The sequence below is a fragment of the Sphaerodactylus townsendi genome, linkage group LG02, assembly GCF_021028975.2.
Source record: "Sphaerodactylus townsendi isolate TG3544 linkage group LG02, MPM_Stown_v2.3, whole genome shotgun sequence".
NCBI lineage: Eukaryota > Metazoa > Chordata > Lepidosauria > Squamata > Sphaerodactylidae > Sphaerodactylus > Sphaerodactylus townsendi.
In genome coordinates, this window is record NC_059426.1 from 112,765,573 (window position 1) to 112,793,437 (window position 27,865).

At 48.8% G+C, this 27,865-nt stretch overlaps 1 protein-coding gene across 1 annotated transcript in view; it reads right to left on the reverse strand.

Annotated features, from left to right (window-relative positions):
* The window catches only part of ALX4 (ALX homeobox 4), a 76,470-nt gene extending 52,694 nt beyond the window's left edge, over positions 1-23,776 (reverse strand). Inside the window, exon 1 of the mRNA XM_048486310.1 lies at positions 23,103-23,776. Coding sequence (XP_048342267.1) covers positions 23,103-23,508 — 406 coding nt within the window. The 5' untranslated portion in view covers positions 23,509-23,776. The remainder of the gene's footprint in view (positions 1-23,102) is intronic.
* Positions 23,777-27,865: the final 4,089 nt, after the last annotated feature.

Here is a 27,865-nt window from a genome sequence, read left to right on the forward strand (position 1 = left end):
AAGCTCTTCTACTTTCATTCTCACCGCAGCTTGCATCCCCCATTATCTGTTGCTTGTGATTCTCCATTCTGCCCATCATTTGCTGAAGGTTTGCAACATCCTATGCACGTGTTGTTTTTGCTTCTTTTTTTTTGAGGGAGTATCTTCAAAGCTACAATGACATGATATAAGAACTTGCAATATGTGCATGTTTTGAGTCTGATAAACCTTCATCAAAACAGACAAACAAAAAAGGAAAAACGATACATTTGCGGGATCACCTGTCTAAACTTACTTTATTCATGTACTTTATACAGTGAAATCATGCATGGATGAGCTGCAAGCAGAGGAAACCTCCATGACAAACCTTCAGCAAATGGCAGGTGGGACAAAGAATAACAAGCGGGAGAAAATGGCAGATGCAAGTTAGAGTTAGTGAAGTGGGGGAGGTGGGGAAAAGAACTGCTTTCCCTGGCAACACTTTCCCTGGCACTGTGTGGACCAAAAAAAGCCAAAATGGTTCTTTTAAAAACATCTGCAAGACATTTTATGAGTACTGTGCAGAAAGAGCTACGATCAGCCTAAGCAACCTCATTGGGCTGAGGATAAAATGGAGGAGAATGTTGTAGGCCACTTTGGGTCCCCACAGGGCATAGGCAAAGTAAAATGATAATAAAAATAATAAAAAATTATCCTCATTGCTAATTAAACATTATTCTCATTGCTAATTATATCCCATGGAATTTTTAAAACAAATCAGGCTATTAAATTTGAGCACAGAACTTTTCTATGGCATGGAATGTCTTGTGAAAAATGTATTAAAATATAATTATAATGAACATTAGTTTGCCAGAGATCTGCTCCCTTCTGATTTTCTCCATCTACAAGTCATTTAGAAGTTATTTTGTGAAAGAGGCAATACGCATTGTAAGGCAGAAGCAAAGTAATCACTACAAAATCACCAGTTTGTCTCTTGGACCTGCTCTCGTTGATTATTGTGGTTGTGCATCTCAAGGGCAGCAACTAGCCACAGAAAGACATGGGTAGGTTACAGATGTCCCCAAATGGAGGGAGGGGTCATCAACAGGGAGTTCAGTCAAGTTGGCATATATTACCTTTTTACTCAAGCACATTTATCCCTTAACTAATGGACTGGTAACTGATTATTAATCACAGACTTGATGGTATTAATTGGTGCCCCCACCTTGGAGAAGGGGGCTTACTGCTGAGTCAAGTGAGCCAAATTTGATTGCTTGAACAACAGACTCCTGAACTTTGATTAATCATGTTTACTCAGGAGTAAAACCCTCTGAGTTTAATGGGACTCCTAACATTCATGTGTCACAGTTCCTACCTTTCTCTGAATTGTACCTCTTATCTACAAGCAAAACATTTAAAATACCGTTCAACACAGTAATATTTTCTGCATTATTTTGTGAAAAATGAAAGTGTTATTTTTAGCAAACAGCTTCAGACCATCAATTAAGACCCTTATTTTAACTGCATGTCAAAATTAAGCATTTTTATAGCCCATTTATTTCAAGAGTAGAATTGTCTGGTGCCTAAATCATTAACACTGATATGATCAGGACTAACTGCGGGTAGCTTCTGCCCTTCATTTAATCTTTGCATCTGTCTTCTTCAATTTGGGTTTAAAAAAGGGTTCTGGCCTACAACTGCACAGAATGGATTTTTGTAGACTTATATATGCCAAACTTTTTTTTCTGGACTGTGGCTATTATTTTCTTTAGCTGAAATCAGAGAGCTGTACCATCATAAGTGCAAATAATTGGGGGGAGGGGTGGAAAGAGAGAAGGGAAAAAAATACGTGATGACTCCCAGTTCTCCTTACACAGTCTAAACAAATATTTATTTAAATTACTCAGAATGCCCCAGTCTTTTATATGTATCCCAGAAGAGCACCATAAAACATCTACAAACAGGATTCCATTAACCTTTGCTGCCCTGAGTTAGAGGAGCATATTTCAACAGCAGTTAAATTGAAGTTTAATAAACTCGCAGCCTCTGTCAGCTCCCTCCCCATACCCCCTCCCATTCCTCCCTCTACCTCGTTCTGTCTTTCAAACATGACTTACTGCATTGGCATTCTGTCTGAACAGCAGCTGCCAATATGGGGGACTCATTAGCACTGCTCGGGGCTTCTGATCTGAATGGCAAAGCACCCCAGAGTGTTCCATCAATCACAGCTCTAAATGGCTGCTACAATGTCACACGTCTTATTTCTTTTGTGGAGAGAGGAGCCCTCTCTTTGAAGAACTCTCCCACTTCCCCCTCCATTATTTCCCTCCAGTCTCAGACTTAGACTTGGATGGCCAGAGTAAATGATGGAGCTGAAATCAGGAGCAGCCTCTCAAACGAAGTGGGCAGCAGATCCTAGAGGCACAGCTGCCCCATGGAATTCAGAATTGCTGCTGAATTTCACGCACAAGGCAATAATGGATGAAAAGGGAGATTATAGAACCATTCTGTACCCCTTCTCTGGTGAGGTCTGTATCAACCACATAAGAAAACTAGAAAGCTGTCTGTGGCAAAACAATCCAAGGGGGGGGGGGGGTTGTCCACATGGGAAGAAACCTATATCTCCTTTTAGCTGACTTCCAGCTTGGCTGTTTCCATAGAAGAATGTGAATGTTCCAGAATCCTTGATTAAAAAAATACCCCCTCACCCTGCTTAGGACATTAAGAAGCCTATAAAGGAGCAGGAACAGCTAAAAATGAGTACGATTAATGTCAAGTTAGCATTCTCAGAACTGACTGTTTCTCTCATGATTTTAATCTTTCAGGATTTCTCAAACTTTAGACTACTGACTAAATCATGAAAGCACCTATTTGGAAAAGAACTAGACACATTGAGGATTTACAAGATGACTAAACACTGAAAAATCTGTCCTGCTTACCAATAATTGCCAGTGAACCCAATACTCATGGAAATAGGAGAGACAAGCTAGGAAGGAACAGGAGTTTTTTTTTTAAAAAAAAACCTCTAGTGAGGCTCTGTTGGGGCAAAGAGATTGTTTGGAAATCCAGTTCAATGGACAATCACACAAGCCATTTTGCTTGTTCCTGAATTCCTGTTTGCTTACATTCCTGGCTTTCTTCAACACCACAGAGATCTTTTGATGCTGGAAATCTTAGGGCTCCCACAACCCTGGGCATTCTGTCTAGCTGCATGGATAGGCTGAAGTTAGGTATCCCCAGCTATGTTTTCATGGATGAACTTTGTTTATACAAAAGGTCTGTTTGTCAGATTACAGGTAAGAAGGAATTTCTTCCTAAATTATGCTGGTTTATGACCCTGGTATGGGGATAGAGTTGCCTTCCCTTACAGCACCTTGTTCAATGTATTCACATTAATTGTCTGAAACCATTTTCTCCATAAATAACTGCAAGCACATCACCTACTCTTTTCATGGCATACTGAGATTTAGAAAGTATTGCATAGGCAGGTAATACTTGAGTTCATAGTATAAGATTGACTTAATGGCCCTCTGGTCCCTTTCAAGATTGGGACTCTACAAATCTATGACCTGAATTCTCAAAGTACCAAAAAGCTGGGCCGGATTTTATGGAGGATGCAATTTTTAGTTTTCAGTTTGCTCCATTTGGAGGAAGGAGGGATAAGTTCAAGCTTTTCCCTCTTAGAGTAATTATTTCCTTTTACAGCTGATCTTATTATTCCCAGCCTGTGGAACAGCAGATGTATGTGGTGGAGGCATGTGAGCAAACAAATAAGTATTGAAATTCCGTGCCTGGATAAAGCCACTCACAGTGCCATTGTAAGCAGAGTCACACCATTATCATTGCAGAACGCCAGTGTGGTATAATGGTTAGAATGTCAGGCTAGGAATAATCAGGTTCAAATCCCCAACTTGGCCATGGAAAGCTTGCTTGGTGACCTTGGGCTAGTCATATATTGTCAGCCAAAAACTACCTCCCCAGGTTACTGTAAGGATAAAATGAAGAAGAGAAAAACATAAGCTGCTTTGGATCCATAGTAAGGAAAAAGGCAGGACAAATACATAAATAAGAATGTGATTAGGATGGAATTGTAAATCAGGATTTTAATTTTCTTGTTCCTATTCTCTATGCAAAGCAGTAATACTAACAGTGAAGAAATGGTGGACAAATACCTGTGTGTCGATGGTGCACAAATAAGATCCTGGCCAAAGCATTCCTTAGGTTTGAGGGAATATGTGGCAGACTGGGGGTGGGTGGGCAAGAAATAATAAACATGTGCACATGCTAGTGGAGGACTGGGATGCATGGAAACCAATGGAATTGCTTTGAAGTTTTTGAAAAGCCCATGTCAAGCTCTGCTCCCTGCCCATTTCCGTTTTCCCAAGTGTTTTGAGATATGCCTATCTGCAGGGGTCTGGAAAGAATGAAATTAAGGAAGGAGGAAAAGAGATAAACACTTTAGATTCCAATAGATGAAAGATACTGGAATTTGCGACAGGAAATCGGAGGGGGCAGGGAGCTTGCCAGCACTGGCAGTGGCTGATTCTCAGGCTGTCCTTACAATTCAGAGCGTGAGGAATGTTAGAGAGGGGAAGTTGTCCAATTTGTTTCTGTCTTCATTTGTTAACGCAACACATTTCCCTGTTGCTTTCCTCTTCCTCAGCTTCATTTGCAATTAAATCATAATCAGGCAACAAGTTGGAAAGAGCAAGCAGGTGGGGGTTATGTTGGGGGGGGGGAGTAATGTGTAGGGTGGAGATTATATTTTCCTCACAAGAATCCACAGCATCTTATGCAAATATGTGAAATGTTTGGGAAAACATACCGGTAGTTAAGTTTCAGAGAATCTAGTGTTTTCTGACATTAAACAGGAAATCCCTCTTTTGTCCTAAAGACACAGCAAAGCATGAATTTATTTGTACACTAAATATATGCAAATATAAAGAATTCTTTCTCTGTCAGTAGATTTTTATAACAAACAAACTGAAAATCCAATAAAGGCAGCTGTGATTGCTTGTTGCACAAAAAGACATTATCATGTGGCACCTTAAAGATTGAGATTTCAGAGCATTGACTTTCTTCAAAACACTATATAGAGGATTCTGCATGGGTGTGTATGAAAACAGCGTTAAAATGGTGTAAAAGGGTTTACACTGTTTTCACACCATTTTCATGCCACTGTTTTTGGCCCATGCGGAATCCGCCTATAAGGGCACCATCTTGCATTTTCAAAATCCATTGACTGTAAGGGGAGACAACAAAATGCCTTTACAGGAAGAAGAATAAAAGCTGGTTTTTTGTACCCTGCTTTGCTCTACTGAAAGGAGTCTCAAAGCAGCTTACAATCACTCTCCCCACCTCCCCCAACAATAGACATCTTGTGGGGCAGGTGGGGATGAGAGAGTTTTGAGAGAACTGTGACGAGGCCAAGGTCACCTAGCAGCAGGCTGCAATGGAGGATTGAGGAATTGAACTCAGTTCTTCAGGTTAAATCCCACCATGCTTAATCACTTCACCATGCTGGCTCTGTTTGAAATACATGGGACATAACACTTCTGCAATAATAAGAATTGCCTGGTAATGTGAACTGAGATAATTTATTTATTTGTTCAATCTATAGACCTCCCTCCCCCAAAGGAGGGAATTGGCAATGTAGTTCAACATTTTGTTTGGTCCTGATACCACCAAGAAACCCCCTACAGAGCATGAAGGTGATGACTGTCACAGACACTTAGAATGATGCTTTCCTTCATTAATCAGAACTGCTTAATAAAGATATTTTACTAATGTTTCTTCAAAGCACATCTCAGCCCTGCTCCAAATCCATTGTGCTTAGTACTGAACTGTGTTCAGGCAGTGAACTCACAAGTGATACATTCATTGCTCTTGCCTGGTCTATCTTTTTCCAGTTCACAGAAAGCCAAATAACATTTATCTGCTTCTTCAAATATATTAGCCTCACGTGACAGAAGGCTTTCCCCCAAACTCATGATCCTCTGAGCTGCTTCACCTAATTCTGAATTTCTACAATGGATGTCACTTCTGTGCACTTGCAATAAAAAACAAAACCATGGCACCTTAAGAAAATTACTGCTTTGTGGCCCAGAACCCATTTTGTCTAAGGCACACAATATTATTGTTGGTTGGTATGAAGGCATTCAGGTACTTCCACTGTCTATGTATCTATCTCCCTTTTATGAAGTGGGATCAAATCCATAAATAGTTATGTCACAATACTTTCTCTACAACAGACAAACACCGTGAGCACTCTGGAAGTTGTTGGTTCTGTGCAGGAAACTGCACAAATGCTGAGCATGAATGTACATGTGTCTGTTTAAACATATGCACATGTGGCAGGGAATTCCACTTGACAGAATGTTCCAGCAAGGGGCAGATGTGGGAAAATGCATTGATTGCACGTGGTGATGTGCATAAGGAATTGCAAAGTTCTACATGAGGTACAATCTATGTATTAATTTCATCATGTGAGAAGCAACCATCGAGCAGCCATAGTCATTCTTTTAACATGACAATAAACATATCAAAGCCCTGAGAGAGGCTTAGATCTGCTCTATATGTATAGCAGAATGAGGTGGGTCTGAGCAATAAAGTTCTGAGGTGGTAGATGGGCTGTACCACTTCAGACTGAAAAACTAAAACAGAAAATTAAAAGACCCTTTCTGCCTTATTTCCTTATTCATTATTTGAAGGGAGTTTTTCATATGGGATTCAAATACGGAACCCTCCCATTGTAGTCTGAAGTGGCACAGTCTACTCTAGTACTGAATTTTACTCCAAATTCTGCTGCATGTATACACCAGACAAAACTGGGGGTGATAGTGTGATTAAGAGCATAAGGCTCATTCCGCACACGCAGAATAATGCACTTTCAAGCTGCTTTCAGGGCTCTTTGAAGCTGTGCGGAATGGCAAAAACAGTTGTGAAAGCAGCTTGAAAGTGCATTATTTTGCGTGTGCGGAATGAGCCTAAGTCATGATTTGGGAAATCAAAATGTACTGGCGGGCCTTTACAAAAGCCAAAGCTTTTCAAGCTAGCCTGACCCCTTGTATCCCACAGTATATATCCATCAGCTACAAATGTTGGCTTTCCTCACAGGGTACTTCTGAGGCCTCTGTTGAGAATGTAGGCAAATTATTTCCAGCTCTTAAATAAAATGTGAGGCATCATGGGAATCAAAATGAAACTTGACATTAGGTAGACAACCTACCTTTTCTATTTTTCATGTCGCGTAAACTCTTTGTCTTTTCAAAATCTCTTTAGCCATTGCTTTCATTTTATGGGCTAAAAATGCTAGGAAGAATCTGAGAGGAGGCCATCATACTTGCTGCATGTAACCAACCCTGTTGCTTGATAGAATGTCTACTCCATAGCACACACCAACATAACTGTATTAAGTGAGTCATGATGGGTGAAGCCATGGTGATCAAAACTGGACTGGGGAAAGCCTGGCAGTGCATACGAGACGAAGGTGGAAGGGACACGGGAATGAAAACAGGGCAGGAATTTATGTCATAGGATTCCTGGGGCCCTAGCCACCCTAGGGCAATGATGATATGTGGCTATAAATGCATCATTATTGAGGGGCAACGAAGGAGGAGCTGTCAACAGGCTGGCCACTAGTAGTCTAACCTACCTCACAGGTTTGTTGTGAGGATTACATGAGAGGAAATTTTTATACTTTTTCAATAAAAAATAGTCCATAAAGCACAACAGCTTATTAGATTTGTTCACCAAAACAAACCTTAAGTTATAGCACAACATAAAAAGTTAAATGCAAGCTCAAAAAATCCAACTAAGAATACCATTTTGCAATTATACTTCAAAATAGTCACGAGTAACAAAATGGCATTATAAGACGAGACCCAGATAGGCTCTCTCTGTCTGTATATGTATACCATAACAGACTGGATTTACTTCACAAATCCAGTCTGTTATGGTGACTTCAGCTTGTCGAATGAAGGGTGAGATATAAATGGAATGGAAAAGTGACCATAGTTCACCTATTCATTCTAATGTTGTTGTCACATGACATTTGGGGTGGGTGGGAAGGTTGAGAGGGAATCTTTGTCTAGGGGCCTGTGGTAACTCTCTGAAGCCCTGCCACAAACTGTGAAATATTTATAATGTACCAGTGTGCAACTTATGTGGATGACTCATAGGATACATGGCTGAGGCATGAGATGTTCTCACCCTTGGGTGTATTGCAACACATAATGCCTTGGAATGGTTTTGCTTCTTGCTCAGGAATGCAGAAGGGAGAAAACAGGCAGAAAGTCACCAAAACCACAAGCCCTCCTGCACCTGCCCAGGGATGCCACAAACTCCCACTGCCAGTGCCACCTGTAGTATGTTCCTTGATCAGTGCAATCCACTGACCTGCCATGGGATAAAGAGAAATCAGTAGGTTTCATAGTACCAAAGAGGGATTGTCTAGCACTTTCAACATGGAAAACTATAACATATTTAACTTTGTTACCAAACATGTTCAGCATTCTGTATCATAGAGCATCTCTAAAACTGTAGTTGATCAGTGGGACTAAAATTCACAAATCCCTCTTCTGCCTCCAGCAAACTTCAGCACAAATCCATCCTAGCTACGGTTTCCTATCTCTTATTCTGCTCAGACTGCCTTCACCCAAGGAAAGAGAATCAACAACATTTTCCTCAGCTTTTAAAAAGATGTATCTGTTCCATAATGGGTCACAGCAAGATTAAATTTTGTGCATATGTATCTTGTCAAGGTTGTATTTAATTACATAAATAAAACCACATTCAGGAAAAGAAGCAAATGTGCTGTCATCTAATCTTTACAAAATTATCTTAAACTACAGGTATACAACCAGGCTTTCCCGCATCCTCCTGCCCCCAACCAATTCTTCTATGTATCACAGGTGATTCAGTTCAAATTTCAACTCATCCAAAAGCTTGTTAGATGGCATTATGCAGAATCTCTCAGCTCCACATCTGTAACATGAGGATAATTATACTGACCTACCTTGCAGGATTATTTTAAAGATTACTGAAGGCTACAGAACAAGTGCATGAATGCATCCAACAAATTGGCATTATAAGGCCCAGACAGAACTCTGATTTTCTGAAGTGCTTACAGTCACTTCTGAATTTATATTTCAGTCAGTGCAGACCACAGAGACTGAAAGAGAAGGGTCACACAATGTCTGTGGCCAGAGGTGCAATTTCCTCAGCACTCCAGTCTAGCCGTGGCATCCCATTAGCTCTCAACTGACATATCCACATGCCAGGGAACACACTTCCCAGTGTGAGACCCCAACTGAGGGCAGAATTTGAGGTTTCTTCCCCTTTTGGGCCCCTACAGCCAGAAACTTTGAAGCCAAACTTAAGGGGGCACCAGAATAGAAATCTAGGATTTGCCTTTGAATATTTACCAGTGGACAGAAAGAATAATTGACTAATCCCCCTGACTCACCAAAACAGTTAATGCAGGGTTCCTGGATTCATACTACTGAACTATGTGAGGCTCTAAGGCTACAATTCTAAGCACAGTGATTTGAGTGAAAGACCCATTAAGCTAAGTGGCCTTTACTTCTAAGTAAATCTGCATGGGACTGGCTAGGCAGTCACTTTCAAACAAAGCAGCCTGCATTGTTATCAAACTGTACACATAATGCAGGGGAGCCCTTCCTCACACTTAAGAATTATCCTAATACAAAGAAACTATGAAGAAAGACAGAATGAATTATCAGTTCTCAAGGCTGCATTTTAAAAAATTAATATTGATTGACAGCATATGTAAAACGCAATATTTAGCATGAGGAAAAGGGAAGAGGCCTGTTGGGTTCCCTTGTTGCTGGTCACATCTGATTTATGCCAAATGAAACTGGCAATATCAATAAGCCCATGAAAGCATCAGGTTGCTTCAAAGGCTCTGATTTTGACAGCAGCAACTAAATCATCATCAGCCACTATGCTACACCCAGCACAAAATGCAAAACAAAACAAAATCCAGTTTGTGTGTCAACATCTCCCCATCCCCAACTAAGATATTCAGGTATTTGCGCAAAGGGCTGTGGCTAACTTGAAGTTTTGGGGGTTTTTTCCCTAAAAAAATGCTTAATATGTAAAGTTTGGGCATTTTCCTTTGGATACTTTACTTCTTCACAAGTTTATCAGCACCAAACATGTACACATATTATTGACCGAAAGACAAGGCTTTCCTTTCAGAAGACAACAAGCTGACATTTGTGTATCTATTTTCTTAACACCAGCTTATCATGAAACACGAGGTGGTTCCTTCACTTTCCAGCCCTCTTTGCCACACAGCTGTACACAATAAATTGTTCCACCTGTTTTCCTGTCAGAACTCCGCGTTTTCCAACAAAATTAGGGAATTAATTCCCATCAGTTTTCCGTCAGCATGGCCAATTGGCCACGCTGGGACAGGGCCGATGGGAATTGTAGTTCCTGAACATCTGGAGAGCCGCGAGGGTTCCCTAGGCCGTAGGGGTAGGGGAACCTCTTGACTCTCAGATGTTCAGGAACTACACAATTCCCATCGGCCTCTGTCAGCGGTGGGAATTGTGGTTCCTGGCTTTCGGTCCCTGGAGCTTCAAGGGAATGCTGGGGACTGTATTTCTATGCATCTGTAAAAGGAGATCCTCAGTACACCCACTAAGCCAAAACTGCCATGGATTCTTTGGAGAAAAGATGATCGATGGCTTGAAATGATGATAACTTTGGGATACAAATGGGTTCTTGGCCTTCCCTAGCTGGAAAAAAACCCTAATTCTAACTCTCTCTCACCTTGGTTGTACACTGATAGTGAAACACACCAGTGTTAAATATGGGGCCAGCTGTATCATCAGCAACATAGGCAAATCAGAAATGGGAGGTGAGTGGCCAGCAGGCCTCTTAGCAGCCAGTTTTAACAAGCAGAGCCTCACTCCATCCTGCAAGGGAAATGCATCATATGGAAAATACATCTGCTGGCTCTGAGACCTTCAAGTCTGTGAATGAGCTCTCCTGAAGCCCGCAGTGCATTGACTTGGGAGGTTGATCCATCCAGCCAAAACTTCCCTATTGATTCGCAACTTGTTTTGAGCAGTCCCCAGGAAAGGCAGCGGTGAATCACTCACTCCAATTTAGTCATGCAACCACATTGGACACACGTTCAAAGGCGGCACGACATAAACAGCTGGCAGGCCCGGATCAGCCACCCACCCACCCTTCAGATGTGTTGTCTGGGCCCCAGAGTGTCTTGCTGAAGATGGGGTGTTCACATGCAGCCAGAAACATTTGGGAAGCATCCTCCCAGCTCTTCACCCAGCCGGAGTCTCTTCCATCTGCTCTGCTGTGGGTGGCTTGCTTTCAAAGGCAGCCGGGGGTGGGGGTGGGGTGATACTGAAACTTTTTTCTTCTTCCTTCTCCTTGTTGTTTTGCCTTTGGCAAAGCCCTGACCGGGCTGCATAACCCGGAGAAAGCAGAGTTAATTCCGCAGCAGGGCAACTGGAAAATAAACAGGCCAAACGGGAAAGGAAACCCTTTTTTCCTGCCCAGAAAAGAAAGAATGCATAGAAGAGAGGGGGAGGTCTGGGCTCAACGCTGCTGCAGACAGGATTCCTCCCAAACTCAAGGCGGCCACATCAAGAGCAACAAAAAACGGGCCAGTCCCCTCCTCCACCCTCCGTCTAAACGAAACAGTCTTCGCTGGTAAAGTCCTACCTTTCAGGCCTGCATTTGCCGGCGCCAGCAGCTGCCCGGTGGGTCGCATGGGCAGGCGGAGAGGGCTCCGGAGCCTGCAGGCGAGGCAGGACCTACTCCGGACTGCGGGCGACTCTCGCCAGCTGCTCTGGGCAGCTCCTTTGCTTCCCTTCCCCTCCTCTCTCGCTGGGAGGGCCCCGCGACCCCTATTGTGCAAGAGGGAGGCGAAAGGCGGGTCAGAAGCCTCCAGCCCGGCGGACAGAGCCCCAGCGGCCCGAGGTAGCCACTAGATTGGCCAAAGGAGCGCGGCCGAGGGGAGGCGCCCCACAGGCTGCCCTGGGTTCGAATCTTCCCGCGGATTTTTTTTTTCTGTGTGCCCGCGGTCCCTCTTTCTCCTGAGCAGTCAAAGTATATATATATTTAAAAATCGGCTCCCTCGTTTCTCTGCAATCTTCCATTTGCCCTTCTGAGCACGATTTTTTTTCTTTTGCCCAATTGATTTCAGTGGGAACGTTGCTGCTTTTATTTGACCGCGCCGCCTCCGCCTCCTTTTTGTCGTCTTCTCCACTTCTTTGCTCTTTCTCCTCTTGCTTCTGACGCAAGGAAAGGAGCTTTGACTCTTGAACAACTTGCTGGCTTCCCAGGCGCCCTTGGACTCGGATCTAGCTGGTCTCCCGCAGACCAACGCGGCTCCCCGCGAAACAACCCCCTTTCTTCTGTTGACTTCCCTCTTTCTTTCTTGAACGTCTTCTGTGTTCGCGATTTCCAATATTTCCTCGGCAGGGGTGGGTGGGTCCTTTACCATTTTTTAAAGTTTGTAGTGTAAATGTTTGATTCATGCCGCCGCCCCCCCCCCCCCCCCCCGTCCAGCTATGACGAGCTCGATTTTGCAGGATCTGTGCAGAGCCCCTTTCTTCCCTTCTCGGCTCAGTCTGGGCTGTGACCCCTCATCCCGTCTGTAACCGCTGCAGCCCTGGTGCCTTGCCTGGCTAGGGTGGTCTTTATCAGAAGACGGCAGGGATGAAGGAGGTGTATTGAATCCTCCTGGTTAAGGCATCGGAGCAGAACCTGGAAAACACCTGCTTTGCTCTCAGCTGCTTTTTGCTTTTCCAGCTGGCCCCAGCTAAGCTGTAGAAGAAACCTCTGGGCAGAGAAAGGGTTGGGGAGGGAGGACTGAAAACAGTGTCGCCCGCTTTGTTTTCACACACACACTCCCCCGCCTCCGCCCCCCCGTTATCTACCAAGATCTATTCCGTCTAAGTCCTCGGGTAATTCTAAGCCTTCAGCAAAAGTGTGTATTTGGAATCCCCTAACACGAATTCATCGCTTCAAACAAGAGCTTCTATGTATGCAGAAATCGAACAAATCCAGGTTTCAGAGTCCCACTTCAGAGCGCCTCCAATCCAGTGTGTTCCTAAGGGACGGCCTATGTATTCAGTAGAAGGAGGTGGAATGTCCGAAGGGGGTAGAAGAAGGGATTGTGCCAGTTATACTGCTATAAACAGTCTTCCTGTCTGCGTTTTGAATGTACTCTTGATTTGTATTTCAAAAATGTCTGGCAACGCTCTAGAATCTATTTTAAATGCCAAATAAAGGTGGTGGTTGTTGTTGGATTGTGCCAGTTCAGAGGAACAATACCCTGTGTGTGTGTGTGTGTGTGTGTGTGTGTGTGTGTGTGTGTGTGTGTGTGTGTGTGTCCGTCCCTCAAGTTACAGCTGATTTAGGGCAACACCTGTAGGACTTTCAAGGCAAGAGACAGAGGTGGTTTTTTGCCACTGCTTGCCTCTGCCTGGGCTGAGAGAGTGCTGAGAGAACTTTGACTGGCCCAAGGTCAGTCAGCAGGCTTCCTGTGGAGGAACGGGGAATTGAACACGGATCTCCAGATCAGAGTTCACCGCTTTTAACCAGGCTGGCTCTGTATACCCTTCATTACCCACGTTTTAAAAACACCCTCCTTGCTAACAGAAAAGTAGCCTTTCTCCCTCACCTTGAGGTGCTCCTTTTTCGACTTGCAAAATATATATTTATTTAGGTAAAGGGAAATGCAAACAGCCGATTCAGACATGGTGATACCCCCAATCTACCACCGAAGGTCTGTACTCCTGGTGGTGACCTTGGCCCATGCCATCAAGCCGAGAGCAAGCAAGTGGCAAGGCCGCAGATATGAGCCACTCAATGATAGCAGATCGTCGCACCGCCTAGACGCAGAATGCGATGTGTGTGAAGCGCTCCTGATCTGGTTCATCAGGGGAGGATAGAGGAAAAGGATCCAGCCACGATGTGCAGGCTAGACAAACGCGCAGCTCTTTCTCCTTCCTCAGATGGTTTTGGGACATGACTCCTCTTCATTTGACAAACCTCCTCAAGCCAATAGCTTCGACAGGAAAGAGGTCAGAACAGAGGACCATCCCTTAACAGTCTACTGCCCCTTAATGCGGCCTAACCAAAGAAATAATTCCTGTCTCCGCTACAGATACTCTGGATCAATGACCGCACCAGAGTGGAAGCGCCACCCCCGATGCCAAAAACTCTAGGCTGTGATGACCATAAAATGTCCACAGCTCAATCCTTTGTATGTATTATCGAAAGTAAACCTCCCTACAGGACAACAGTCTCAGCTCTACTTCAACCTATTCAAAGTGTAAGCATGCTTTAATCCTATAGTAGATTAGAAATATTACATAGAAACAAATTCCAATGAATCACTGACATTCACTTCCAATAATGTGCTCAACATTAATAACAGTATGATCCCTGCAAGTTATAGGAGTTTATTCAGCATTATTCCGGATACTTCGCCTTCCTTTGGCAATATCACTGGAGGGTAATGGAAATATTTTGACCGATCTTCTTCTGTTAGAAATTCAGGGTTTTTTCCTCCCATCTTCAAGCACAGATCACGGATAGTTCAACAAGTCTGCGCTGTTTAGTTTCACAATTAGATTATGACTTTCCTTTACACGGTTTGAAAGGGAAAGTGTCCCCCATGCCTGGCCAGGCCAATTCTGCCAGTTATCCATTGCGTGGAACTGCTCGTAAATTTCTCACTCCGGCTGAGGTCTGTTCTGAGCGGGGTGACTATGCAGAGAGATTTACTTCCCACTAGTTTGATGGAGGTAATTTATTACATTTAAGAACCCTACTACGCTGATCATCCTGTCGGGTTTCTCCGCACTTAACGTTTGTTATGGGCGAGAGAAATCAATAGACAGTAGGCGAAACTTTTTCCTTAATTGCATCGCAATTCTAAGAAAAGTTTCCTTATTGAATTTCGGCCTGCACAGGACAGCACAACAGCCCTGCAAGGAGTGACAACCTTGCTCCTGGCCGGCTAGATAAAAGCCATTTGGTCGGTCTCGAAACCCCCTTCCTAGAGCTGGAGAACAAATCGGAGCGCCCCAGAATTTTCACAGTCGCGTTGAGCCAGACCGATTGTTTTTAGTGCCCAAGTCGTGATGGCAGCTGGCCTGCTCACAAGCCACAGCACACACATTAGCAATGCCCGCCATGTTGCGAAAGTGGGGGAAAAAATCAGTGAGGTTTTAGTGGGGCCTATTTATGTTTTCCCGGTTCTCTTAGGAAAAAATGGTGTGGCCTCAGGTTAACGAGAGTTAGCTTCGAAAGACACCGCCAGATTCTGTATGTGCAAAGTCCAGGAAAGGGGTGCTCAACGGTTTGCGCAGGAGAATTCCCCAGAGGCTGGATGTCCCGAGCGTCTCCCAGTCGATAAGTGGAAACGAGCTTTCGGTCTGAACATCTCAGCCACCGTTCCCAAATCAGATCCTAACCTTTAGATCCTGCGCATGCCAAGTGACACCCAAAGGAGACTCCTGCACTGACCGGTCGGCTCTTCCTCTGGGGAAGGCTGTTGTTGCGTTAGGACGCCTGTAATCCCTTTGCTCGCCTTTCCCCATTTGATCCTCCCCACACCGTGCCAGAAGAGAAAGTTCAGGCTGAGGGACCGGCCCGAGGTGACCCTTTCCTCCAAATCCGAGTCCCACGGGCTGACCGCTGCACTGGGCTGGCTTAAGTTTCAAGTGGTGCCTCTTGGGTCTTGAAATGGCCGTTTTTCTTCCCCACGGAAAGGAGGATTTCGGTCGGGAAAAATAATGAGAATTCCGTGGGACTCGGGCCCGTCCTGGTTCGTTTTCAGCCATTCAGGCTATCGGACGCACTGGCGCCAGTTCCGAGAGCAATGCTTCCCTGCTAACCTGGGGCCCCGGAGACCGGGGCCCCTTCAAAAGGCACGGTGGCCTTGACACCCTCTGCAGAAGGCTGTTGACCTCGTCCCCAGGAACCCAAGCGATCAAGCTACCTTCCCTCCAGCAGGGAGGGAGCTTCTTCTGCTCTTCCTCCTTGAGACCGTCGTTCGACGGGCGGGCAGGCGGCGCTTCTGCGGCCGAAGTCCATGGGTGGATCGCCACGTGGAGCTCGGGGGAAAACGTTCCTCAGATGGGTGCTTGTGCATGTCCTGTATCTTTGACTCAGGCTGCTATCCTACGCACGCCTGCTTAGAGATAAATTCAATACGATTTACTTCCCAGTAAACATGCATCCATTGGATAAGCCTGTAACTGGGCATGCTTGAATTAACACGATGGGCTTCCTTTTGCAAAAGATCCGTTCGAGACCACCACCGCGTGCCCTCTCCTCCTGCTCCTGGCACGCGGCGACCCGGATCGCACTACCAGTTGACCGGCAGGTGCATCGGAATGGGTACAGCAAAGGGGCTTCCGGTGCCACCCAGCTCTGGGGTGCTGTGGTCTGTGGGTAGACTAGTAGGCAGGGCCGCCAAATGAGGCTGCGGGTCTCCTCAGATTGTAGAAGGGCAGCACAGTTTTCGACAGAGGTCCGCCACGCGTGCAAGGGAGCGATCCAAGGAGAAAACCCACGTCGGTGCTTCAGGAATGGGAAACTGGGATCACACAGAAGCCTACAAATGAGAGACTTTGCGAGGTCTCTAAACAGAAGAAGAATTTCTGTGTGGCAATGTTAAAATCGGCGTGATGCTGTGGGCCCCTTCGAACACGTCGTACCTTTAGGGCCTTAACATGCCTTAATTTGGCCCCATACGTGTAGTTGGGGCTCTTTTTCTTAATACTCCGCTTTGATTTCTGGACTCAAACTGATCCATCAAAGACATCCAGGCAGCGACAAAATAAGCAAACATCAACAAAGCATGGGCTGTATTACGCGGGGCCCTCAAATGGTAGTAGTTTACTCCCCACCCCGAGCATCTTCGCTGCGAGCTGCGCGCCTTTCCAGCTCAGTGGGGGCGGATTTCCTAAAGTGCAGGGGTCAGCGCCCTTCAGGATTATTTCTGGAGGAGCCCCGAGAAAGAGCCTTCCCACTGCCTCTCTGGATGAGTCCTCATTAGCCAAGAGGCAACCCGCAGGTCCCGCAGAGAGCCCTTGCCCCTGAGGAGTGACCATTTCGGGGCTGTTTCCCAACTGCGGATTTACAGGGAAATAAAAAAGAGGGCCGGGAAATTCCGCTTGGAAAAGATGCGGCGCTCCTCTCTTCCATCTCCCAACCAACAATGCTGCTTTATGGGCCGCTTTGGTTATTCGCCCTAGAATAAAACAGGTCGTTATGAGCTGCTAGGCCTGGCACTTTCGGATTTTCCTGTGCCAGGAAAAGCAGTTTTTCTTTCTCTTAATCCGGTGTGCAAACATCCCTGGGCACGTTCTCCCGCACGCCTCCAAAGAGCCCCCCCCCCGCGCCCCAGACCCCTCCCCAATCCGTATTTCTAGACAGCACTGCTGTATTGCCTTATAGAGAAATTTATCTCCGTTCCAAACCGGGGAAATAGTAATTCAGATAACTTTCAGTCATAAATCACTGGAGGAGTCATCGACGTCCCTCCCACCCCCCCGCACTTCTAACCCAAACATCTAGTCTACTCATATGCTCTATTTTTTTAGTTTAATTGCTGTTCCAGTTTGCCGAAGAATAAACCGCTGGTTTTGAATTAAGAGAGCAAAGAGGGTTGTATTAAGGGCAGAGAAGAAAATTCGGTCCTATTTAGGCCTCATCAGCAATCCCAGACAGTGCAGAACCTTAGTTCATCTCCTCTGCCATTCTGGGGCCATTCCGCTTTGAAGTCGGTGCAAAAACAGGCAGGCAAAAACAGGCAGGCATTTTTTTTAAATATTTTTTTAAAATATGAAAGTACAACTGCATGTCATACATTTGTTTGAAAGTAAGCCCCATAAGAACTTAGAGGTGCCATGGATCAGTCTCTGTGTGTATGACAATTCCTGAATAGCTGGGTAGGGTTCCTTCGACGTTCCTCTTTCCTATTAATCGGAAAGAAGAAAAGAGGGCCCACTTCAACCTTACTAGGCTCAAAAAGTCCCACGAGTCTATGTTTTGTGTTCCCTGCGCCCATTCAGACGGTCTCGCTCTTCCTCCCTATCGTCAGACTTGTGAAGGCCCCGATTCACAGACCAACCAAATCCATGTTCTCATTTGTCTGATCTGGGTAGAGTCAGCCGGAATCTGCTCTTGCTTAACTCGCGCTCAACCAAGAAAATAAAAAAAAAATGGTGGAAGTCGAGGACATAGGTCTATTTTTTCCTCTGATGTTTCTTCAAAAAGGAACTCAGAAAGGGCGAAGCTGTAGCTGAGTTTCTCTGAAGGGATCCAGTGGATCCGAACCCCTTTTTTGAGCAGGTGACCCGGGGCCCTGGCTCTTCTCTCATTGGGAACTGGCGCTCCACTACCCACTAAATGAAATGTCTTGCAAGCCACATCCCTATGCCGCCGCTGCCTTAAGGATCCCCAAACGGCCCTGTCGCAAGACTCGCCAGGAAACGCCATTGAAGTAGGAGCCCTGGTCAAATCTCTGGTCAAATCTCATTAATTTGCGGGGGGGGGGGGGGGGGGGGGAAGGCAAAATCCGTGGGCCTTGGAAAGACTTGGGCAGGACGCCCTGCCAGCAGCTCACAAAGACCGCGGGGCTGGGGGTCGGAACTTCAGCGGGGAGGCTGAAGATGGGTCCTGGTGGCGGGAAGCGCCGTCTGCAGTCTTCATCTGCGGAGAAATCATAGCGCAGTTGACGCGGGATCTCTGAGGGTTTCCTGTGCTGACGTTGGCTGAAGCTTGTCGGCCAGGCTAGAGGTGGGAAGGAAGCGACAAGCGACACTTTCGGCTGCCTAGAAGACCCATCCTCAGCCGCTTAATACCGGCAAACCCCACTGATGCCAATGGGCAGACCTTCACGGCCGCCCCAGAGCGGGAGCGCCCCAAAACCTGGAGTCACTTCTAGGCCGCGGGGTTCTCCGGGCTCTGCTTTCTGCCCGGGTCCCCCCTCCACTTTTTCCTCCCCCGCTTGAAGAGACTGCAGCCGGGCGGACCTCCCTCTGGAAGGGCTGAGGGAGCCCGGCTGAGGTTTGACTAAAGGGCGGGCGGGCCCCGCCGAACTCGCCGCAAGGAGGGCTGCTGCTCGCCCTGCCTTTACCGGCAGTTCCATGGCTGACCCAGCGCTCCTAGGTTCAGCCTGCGATACTGGAGCTGCGCCGGGGAAGGGGGTGGGGTGCTTGCCCAGTGGAAGCCGCCCAGCTAGTCCCTTTGTGCCCCTCGACGCCTGCAGCAAAGACCCAACATCGGTGACGCGTAAATGCGGCTAGGACCGAGACTCTTCTCCCCTGGCCCGCCTAAAGGGCCGCGGAGAGAAAGGCCTCCCCTCCCCTCGGCCTTCGTGCGCCCGATGCGCACATCTCCCTCTCCGCCAGCCAGGGACCAGCTCCGGTTTGTAATTCATTCACCAGTTTTACCAACCCAGGTGGCTTCCATTACATTCCCTTGCCACGCCACACCCCACCCCCCCCCCCCCGCTCAAGCCACATCACACAAAACTTTAGCATGGAGTTAAAAGGACTCTACTACTCAAGTACAAATCGGCATTAAAGCTGGTAGGGAGTTCTGCCATTATTGATTGGGGGGGAGGGGGGTGTTTCTATTTTTCCGAGAGGAAGTTCACAGTAATAGAGGCTGTCTACAATTTTGGAGGATCTCAGGCAGCTTTTAACGGTTTTTAATACTAAGAAGTGCCAATGAGTAAACTGTAAACAAAAGTATTAGGAAACCCACACACCCTGGCATACTTAGTCCAATAGAATATTATTTAGGGATTTGACAAAACAAATAGGCCATCAGGGCCGCTGGGGTAGACGGATCCGTCCCTTCCTTTTGCACGCAAAGCGGGCCAAACAGAACCATTCGGAATGAGACCGAAGCAATCGCCTTCACATCTGGAAGGCTGTCAGTTTCAGGGCCTTCTGGAGAGTCGGGGAAGTGACCATCCGAGTCATGCAGGGGAGGCCGAGACCGTGCAAATGCTTATTCAAACCAGATCCCGCCGGGTAGGTGTGGAGGAATATTTTTACGAGGGACTCTTCCTGCCGGACGGACCTGTGAATTAATCGTTTTGAAATTCACTGGGGAAAGAAGCGACGGAAAGGCGAAAGGCCAGGGAGGCCAACTCTTGGTGCAGGTGAGCTGGTGCTTCTTAGTGACTGGGAGGAAGCAGCCCCCGCACCCCTTAGCCGAGCGGGCCTCGGAAACCTCGCCTCGGCCAAGCTGGATCCCTCGGGGGACCGAGGAAGACCCCGGCCCTCACCATCAGCCAATTCGCCTGGCTGGAAGGGCTTGATCGTTCAATTCGATGTGACTCCACTTTTGTGGTAATGGGTGCAAAAGTGCAGTCCTCTCTCATTCTACCCTCCCACAGTTACCCGAGGGAAGAAGACTTGTGCCTTCCTCCAATCTGCTCTTCTCTAAATCTCCTTCGGGGGCTCTAGGGCAAATTAAGCGCTCCCTTTTGCGGGGGAAATTACCAGAAAATCTGGCGTCGAACAATAAGAAGAAGCAGAGACCCCCTGTCACAAAATGATCGACCGAGGCGTCTTGAGGTGGCCTTTCCCTCTTAACAAACCGATCTGCAGTTTAGTTCGGTTCCAATTTGATTCCCTTCGAATTCAACAGGATTTAACGTTATTAGGAATAAGATACACACCGTTAACCTTCCGAAACCAGTAGGATTCTGGTACTTCCCTTTCTCTGTATGTGAATGCATATAATTTCAAGTGGGGTAAGCAAAGCGAAAACGCACTTAGGTTGATTTCTTGAGCGCGAAAGGAAACGGAACTACAGATCTCCCCCCGCCCCCCTCAGTCTACAGCGTTTCCCAGCTGGGGCGCCCCCAGCCCTACAATTACAGAGCTTTCCTTTTTTTACAGGGCCATTCACGTTGGATTTTCTCCCTTCACGTTTTTGAAGAGCTTAGCAGCAGCAGAGAGTTTAGAGTTTCGTTCTTCCCAGCAAATACCCCTCCGCTTTCTGCCGTCTTTCCCTGCGCGCTTGCGGAGGTTGCGCGGTTGCGCCACAGGTCTGGCCTGGTACTGTGACTTTCAGCCTGTAGAAAAGATAGCGAGGGAACCCGACAGGGGGAAATCAGCCCCAAAGTCCCGATCTACCTTAGTCGTCGCCGACCGGCTGGTTTATCTGAGGCAGTGAATGAAACCAAGGAGCGCAGAAACAAACAGGGACCTCTTTGCTCCCCCAGTGATGGATGGCTTGTTAACATAACCCCGGGCCCTGTCACTTTTCCTCTAGTCAGGAAACACTTCTAGCCTTCAGTAGTCCGTGGCGGCGGCGGGGAGGGTTGCTTCCACCTTTCCTAAATCTGGAGACCAGAAAAGTGAAAGGGCAGGGGGAGAGAAAGGGCCCTCCAAAGGGCCAAAAGCGGCGCTGGAAAAGCAGCCGACTCAAGAGCCAGCCGCTGGACGGCCAGCAGCAAGCGCCAGACTGAGGCAGCGTCTCCTGTGGTCTGGGAAGATCTGAAGTCACCTCCCCATTCAGCTGTGAGTCTCACTGGGGTCATCTTACCCAACCTGACGAGGGTCGCCGGGAAGACGAAGTGGGAGAAAGGACGCAAGCATCCCCGCCCCTCCCCTCCACCCCGCCTTGAGCTTCTTGCTTCGAAAGGCCTGGCTGGATGGACGGGCAGAGGGGCAGATTGGAACCCCCCACCCCGCGCCAGGGGCAAATTAAGGAGGGGGAAGCCCTGTCCACCCTTCGATTTAGGATGTGCCCCAGGTGTCTTTTCCAATTCGGGAACAGTTTAGTTTCCCTTCCCTGTTGTTGGGATCGACTCTTCCCCTGGAGACTTTTAAAATCCAGCTCACGGGAAACGATTGAATCGACGAGACTTCAAAGGGATCCACTTGGGTTGGACCAGGAGGACCCCAGTTTTCGGGGGTCCCTTGACAAACAGAACCGGGGAGTGTGTTTGTGCTGGCTGTCTCTGACTAGGCGGGCAAGGGGAAGAAGGAAAAGCAGCTTAAGATCTCTACCCTGTTAGCCAAGGATCCAATACCCCGCTTTCTAAGATCCTGCATTTTGGACTGTCGCCTCCGATCCTGAAGACGTGTCGGTACAAGGGAGGCTGACTGCAAACACGGCGGTGTTCTTCCTAACAAACTTATTTAGAATGGCTGGGGGGTGGGGGGGCTGAGGACACAGACGCGGTTTTGCGAGAGGAACGAGGAAAGGGGGCGCGCAGAGAGAGAGAGAGAGAGAATCCTATTTTCACTTTCCCTTATCGCTAAATCAACCTCCCAGAATAATCGCCTCAGCAAACAGTCGCCTGCCGTGTTAACCCGGTCTTTCAATTGTCAGAATGAATTCGGATTGCAGCTGCTTTTGGTCTCCACGCAGCCAGTTCAGGAGGAGATGCTGGAAGGACCGAGAATGACGTGCGGCGCTTCACAATCTCAAGCGCGGGGCAGTAATAAATCCTGGACGGAGCGGTGAGGGGATGGGGGGGGGGGACAGCTCGGGGTTTCTCTGGGCTCTCTGTTCGGATGAAGCCATCAGACGCGAGGCCCCGGGGACCTGACCCGGCCACCAGCAGGCACACAGGGAAACTGAAGGCCGCTGTCAGAATCTGGACCCTCCACTCGGAGCTCATAACTTCGACTTGTCCCAGTGGAGTGGAATCAGAGGACAGAACTGGCCACAAAGTGTTTATGATGGCGGAGGAGGAAAGCAGTAGAGCCGCCTCAGACCGACTCTAAACTAGAACGGCTCTTTGTTCCGAAATCGCCGCTGAAAACCTTTGACCATCCACGATCTGTGTCTGTGGTGGGGAGACGCCGGTTGTCTGCTGGTCCTTCGAATGGTGCCCTCCCGGCTTCCCATCTCCGCTCCCTGGCCAGGTCCACCCTCCTCCGCCCCTCCTAGGCACCAAGAAGCCCTGAGATGCCAGCACTCTCTCACCTGGCAGAAGAGGTGGGGAATACTAAACCCGCATTAACTTCCTATAAAGTGCCCAGTAAAGTCCCTGCCGACCGTGTGCACGCGTGTGGCTGGGAGGAAGGAAGGGGGGGGGGAGGTAAGCGGAAAGGCAGGGGTCCCGGAAGGCAACCGATTCGGGCACTCACCGTAGCAGGAGAGTTGAAGGGCTCCGTTGTGGCCGCTGGGGTCCTGCAGCTGCTTGAGGCTGCCGCCCGGCGGACTCTTGCAAGGGCCTCGCTGGACGTAGAGAGGTGGCGGCTGCTGCTGCTGCTGCTGCTGGGGCTGCGGGTGATACTTGCTAAAGGAGGCGGCCGCCGGAGCCCCCTGCCCGCCGCCGGCCTCCAGGGCCGGGCACTCCCCCTGGCTGTAGCGGCTCTGGCACTTGGGACTGCGGCTGCCGCTCCGGCCGTCTCCGAAGCCGCTTTGCCCTTTGGCGGTCAGGAAAGCGGAGCTGAACTTGTCGCCGCCGCCGCCGCCGCCGGGAAATGCCCTAAAAGGCGAGGAGCCGTCGGGGCTGCCTTGCGGGGCGGCGGTGTAGAAAGAGGACTCCATGGCAGGCAGAAGGGGACACGGCGCTCGGCGCTCAGGCCGCCAATTAAAAGGGCCCCGCCAGGCGCTGCTCGCTCTCGCCGGCCCGCTCGCCCCCGCCAGGCCTGCCTCACACGCGCGCCGCCCTAAGAGGACTCAGATGTGCTCTGAAGCCCCGGAGCCTGCCAGCAGGGGAAGGGGCTCCCCTCCCTCCTTCCCTCCGTCCCTCCTTCCCGCGAGCTCTGGGTCTCCTCGCTCCCCGACTGAAGGGAGGGGGGAGACACACCAAGTCCTCCTCGAGGCGCTCTCCTGCCTTCCCCTCTTCCTCTTCCTCTCCTCCCTCTCCCCCTCCTTCTCTTCCTTCTCCTCCCCCCCTCCTCTTCGCTCATCCAGTTCCCCCCACGGCCGATCAGCTATCTCCCACTCCCCAGGCCGGTGACAGCGAACGGGGGAGGAAGCAGGAGGAAAAAAGGCGGAGGGAGGCGCATCATATTTTATTTTATTTTTTAATTTAGGATTTCAAAAATAAAAATGTCAAATAGGCAGATGCAGGGAAGGGGCGGGCGGGCGGGCGGGCGGGCGGGGAGAGTCTATCGGCCACATGATAGTAATGCGCTTGTGGGCTATGGAAGGCCACAAGAAATGTCATGGCCAAGATGCCACTCGGGGTTCTCTCCAGTCCTCCACCCACATCCTTAGCCGGATAGCGGCAGAGGCCCCTCCAGGCCCAGTTCTCTCCGGCGATTTCTTTTGCAACCAGCCTTGTTTCGGTCTGCGGCGGAAACCCATCGCATGAGATCCAATAGTCCCACTTTCGCGATTCGATGGCTAATTTTTCTCTCCCTCTGTCTCTCCCCCCAACCCCCATCGCATCTCATCCCTTGTCTGCGCCTGGCTGAAGCTCCTTCACTGGCAGAAAGGCACTGACAGATCCAGCTTTCCCCAGGATCTCCAGGCTGAGGCAGAGAAGAGCTGCCCCCGTTGAATGTCTGCCTGGCAGGAGGGCAAAAGACCTAGGAAGAAACAACGGGCAGGTCGATTGCCTACATAGGAGGTGACATTGGGAGTGTCTCACACACACGCACGCACGCACGCACGCACGCACGCACGCATACACACCAGCCCCAGTCGCTGTTCACAATCAGACCCCCCAGCACCACTCCGGGTTTTACTCATCCCCTTCTCCTGATTGGAGCAGGGAGGAGCTCTCGGTTTGCCAGCCGCGATCCCAAGGAGCCTACCCCGGGACCGGCGGACGCCGATGCGCAGGCGCGCTCCTCCCCCCCGCCCCCCCTGCAGGCATGATTCTCCGCGGCTCCGGGCCTCTTGAAGGGATCCTGGAAGGCGACTCGGCTCCGCCACGCTCCTCCTCCCCCGCTTTTAACTCCTGCAACTCTTTTGCGCTCCATTTCCCCGCTCTGCCTGTGTCTCCCCATCTGAACATCTGGTTTCTATTGCGCGCCCGCTCGCTCTCTTTTACCTTTAAGTCCTCCGTTATAAAAATATTAGGCAAGTGGCATCCGCGCCTTCTCTCGCCGAGGGATTCTTCTTAACCCTTTCCTCGCCCACGGACATGGCGACGCCAAAGATCTCACGGGGCCCGCGTGGGCGGGGAGGGGGGATCCGCGCAGTCAAGTTGGGGATTTGCCGTCAGAGCGTTCACCTCCTCTTCACGAATCCCAATGGGATCGACTGAGAAGGCTGGGGCTGGGGGCTGTCTAGGTTGCGATTCACAAGGGGGGGGGGGTTGGATTGTTGAGGGGAAGCGCTGCTCCCTCAGAAGGTGGGGGTGGGGAGGCAGCCTTGCCAGTCTGTTTTAGCGAAATGAAACCACGGTCCGGTGGCACTTTAAGGACGAACAACATGGACTTCAGTACGAGCTTTCCTGAGTCACAGCTCACTTCCTTAGATCTGTGGAGGGAAGGGACAGATGTGTTCGAGTTCTGGCAAAGTATATTACATTTCAGTTCATTGTTAATGAACCAATTGAAGTCCAGGAGATTCAGTGGGGCCGGATAGTGGCAACCCAACTGAACAGGGCTGAAAGGCCTTTTCCCGACTGCAAATGCCTGTGGCTCCTGAGCCAGTGCTCTGTCTGATGTGCACCCCGGAAGTCCGGGCCGGGTGTCAGACGTGCACTCCTGATGTTCAGAACCTCGATTAACCGCGGGCGGAATCCATTTGAAAGGAGCCTAGGCTACAAAAGAAACTTCCCAGCCGCTTTTAGAAGCCAAATGTTTGGCCTGAACAATGGATCGTACGCCTTGAATGCTTAACATGTTGGCGGATCTCCGAGTGGGGCGCATGGGCTCTCTTGAGAGAGGACTCCCGCGGCTGCTCTTTGTTCCTTGCGGCGGGGAAAGGACCAACCGGCCGCAAAAAAGCCGCGCGGTCCATCCCGGGCAGAGCTGGGGCAGCTTTCTGATCCAAGAAAGCTTTCAGCGGCTTTCTCTTCCTTCGCCTCTTTATTACCTGCTTAATTCTTTCCTCATTTCCCGGGCCTCCCCCGCGCCCCCTCCCCGAGTTCCCCTCTCGCTCACCCTCGCTCCCTCTCTCGGGTGACTTAATAAAAAGCAAATCAGCTCAATGCTCTCCAGCCGGTTTCCCAACCGTTTCTAGTCGGGCGGTGGGAAATCCTCAGTGCAAGAAGGCAAGTGGGGGGCGGGGAGTGTGTGTGTGTGTGTGTGTGTGTGTGTGTGTGTGTGTGAGAGAGAGAGAGAGAGAGAGAGGCGACTGAGACGCCATAGCTCCGGTCCCCAGCAGTGGGACTATGGCAGCGGCGCGGCCTTGAAGGGGGTCTCCGCTTCCTTCCGCGCCTTGTTTCGACGCTTTGGCCCCGCCGGCCCCCCCAAAGAGAGCCGCGGCGGAGACGAAGGGAGACGCACGACTTGGTCCTTGGCACTTCAGTGGCACATCAGCCCCACTCTCAGCTCAATTTAGGAGGATCCAGGCAAGAGAAAAAGAGAACGCGAGCCAGCGAGGGAGTTGCTAGAAAAGATATCAGGTCAAAATGATAATAGCAAAAACCGTAGCCATCTTCATCAGGAAAAAGTGGATTATTGTGATTCATCAATCGAGTGAGGAAAGCGACAGTGAGGTCAGGAACTCTTTTTCTTAAGTCTGTACCAGGAGAAATCGACATTTTACGTTAAATAAGATTAGACCCTACACGCTGGGGTCTCAGTAGTTCCTAGTGTCAAAGAGACATATTTAAACACGAGGTGCCACAGAAGGCGAATCGTCCAGTAGCGTTACCTGCTGGAACATAAACTCTCTGCACTGTAACCAACTGATTGTGAGCGAAGTACCTTCGGAGGAATAACTTTCCTCTATTCTCCGTGGGTCTTGTCTTACTCCAAATAAATGGATTTAGGTGTGACAGTGTCGGTCCCCCAGTCCTGCTACACGCGTTCACTTGGTCGCCAGTGTCAACGATACCAGGTCATTTGCTTCCAAGCATGGAGTTCGGGCGCACCAGAAATCGTTTACACAAAGGGAGCAGTAATCCGAGATCTTGCACGTTTAACACGGGCTGCAAGGCAGAATTCTGTGCCTCGGGATGGGGGTGGGGAGGGGGAGAACCAGATGCAAAACACGGACAGCATTTCTACACGAACAACTCCCGGCTGTCACCCGCATTTCTTTCCCCAGAAGTTTACAAACCGGTTTTGTTTTTAAGGGTGCGACATGGCTGTTGGTGGTTTTTGATTCTCTTTCAGGAGTGACCCCTGTAAGATGTTAAACGGTTTGAATAAGAAGTCTAAATACGAAGGAAGCGAGTCTTAGAAATTCCTCAGAAGTTGGCCATTTCCCCACCACGTTTGTCACTCAGGGAAGTCAGTTTTTTGGGAGTCAAAACCGTTTTTAAAAAATCACGGTTTAAAAACGAAGTCTATAAAGGAGGCATCTCTGCATTTCATATGGCTAGCAATGAACCCTACCGTGGAGAAATTAAATGGAAAAGGTTTCCTGTTGTTTTTGTGAAAGGGCTGTCGGGATGTTTAAATTTCGGCTCATTTGCATGTCCTTCTGGAGACCCGAGGAAAAACATTCAGCAGACCTTAGCCGAATGAGGCATCTCCTGAAAGCGGATGCTCAGGAAGGGGAATTCACAACAGATTAAAAACAAACAAACAGGAAAAAATGAATAATCAGCTTCAAGACCCTGCTGTCGATTTTAAAGAACACGCCAAACGACACAGAAGTGCGGAGAGAGAACCTGGAAATTTGCCCCAGTGAAACGGAATCAGCACCCTCCCCCCGCCCTTTTACAATCACTATGGGGAGGGGGAGCAATGGCGAGGGGCTAGGGAGGGGCAAGCTTTCGGTCAGTTCTTCTAAAGTCCCATGGGTGTGGCCAGCAGAGGCGTGGCGATCTAGG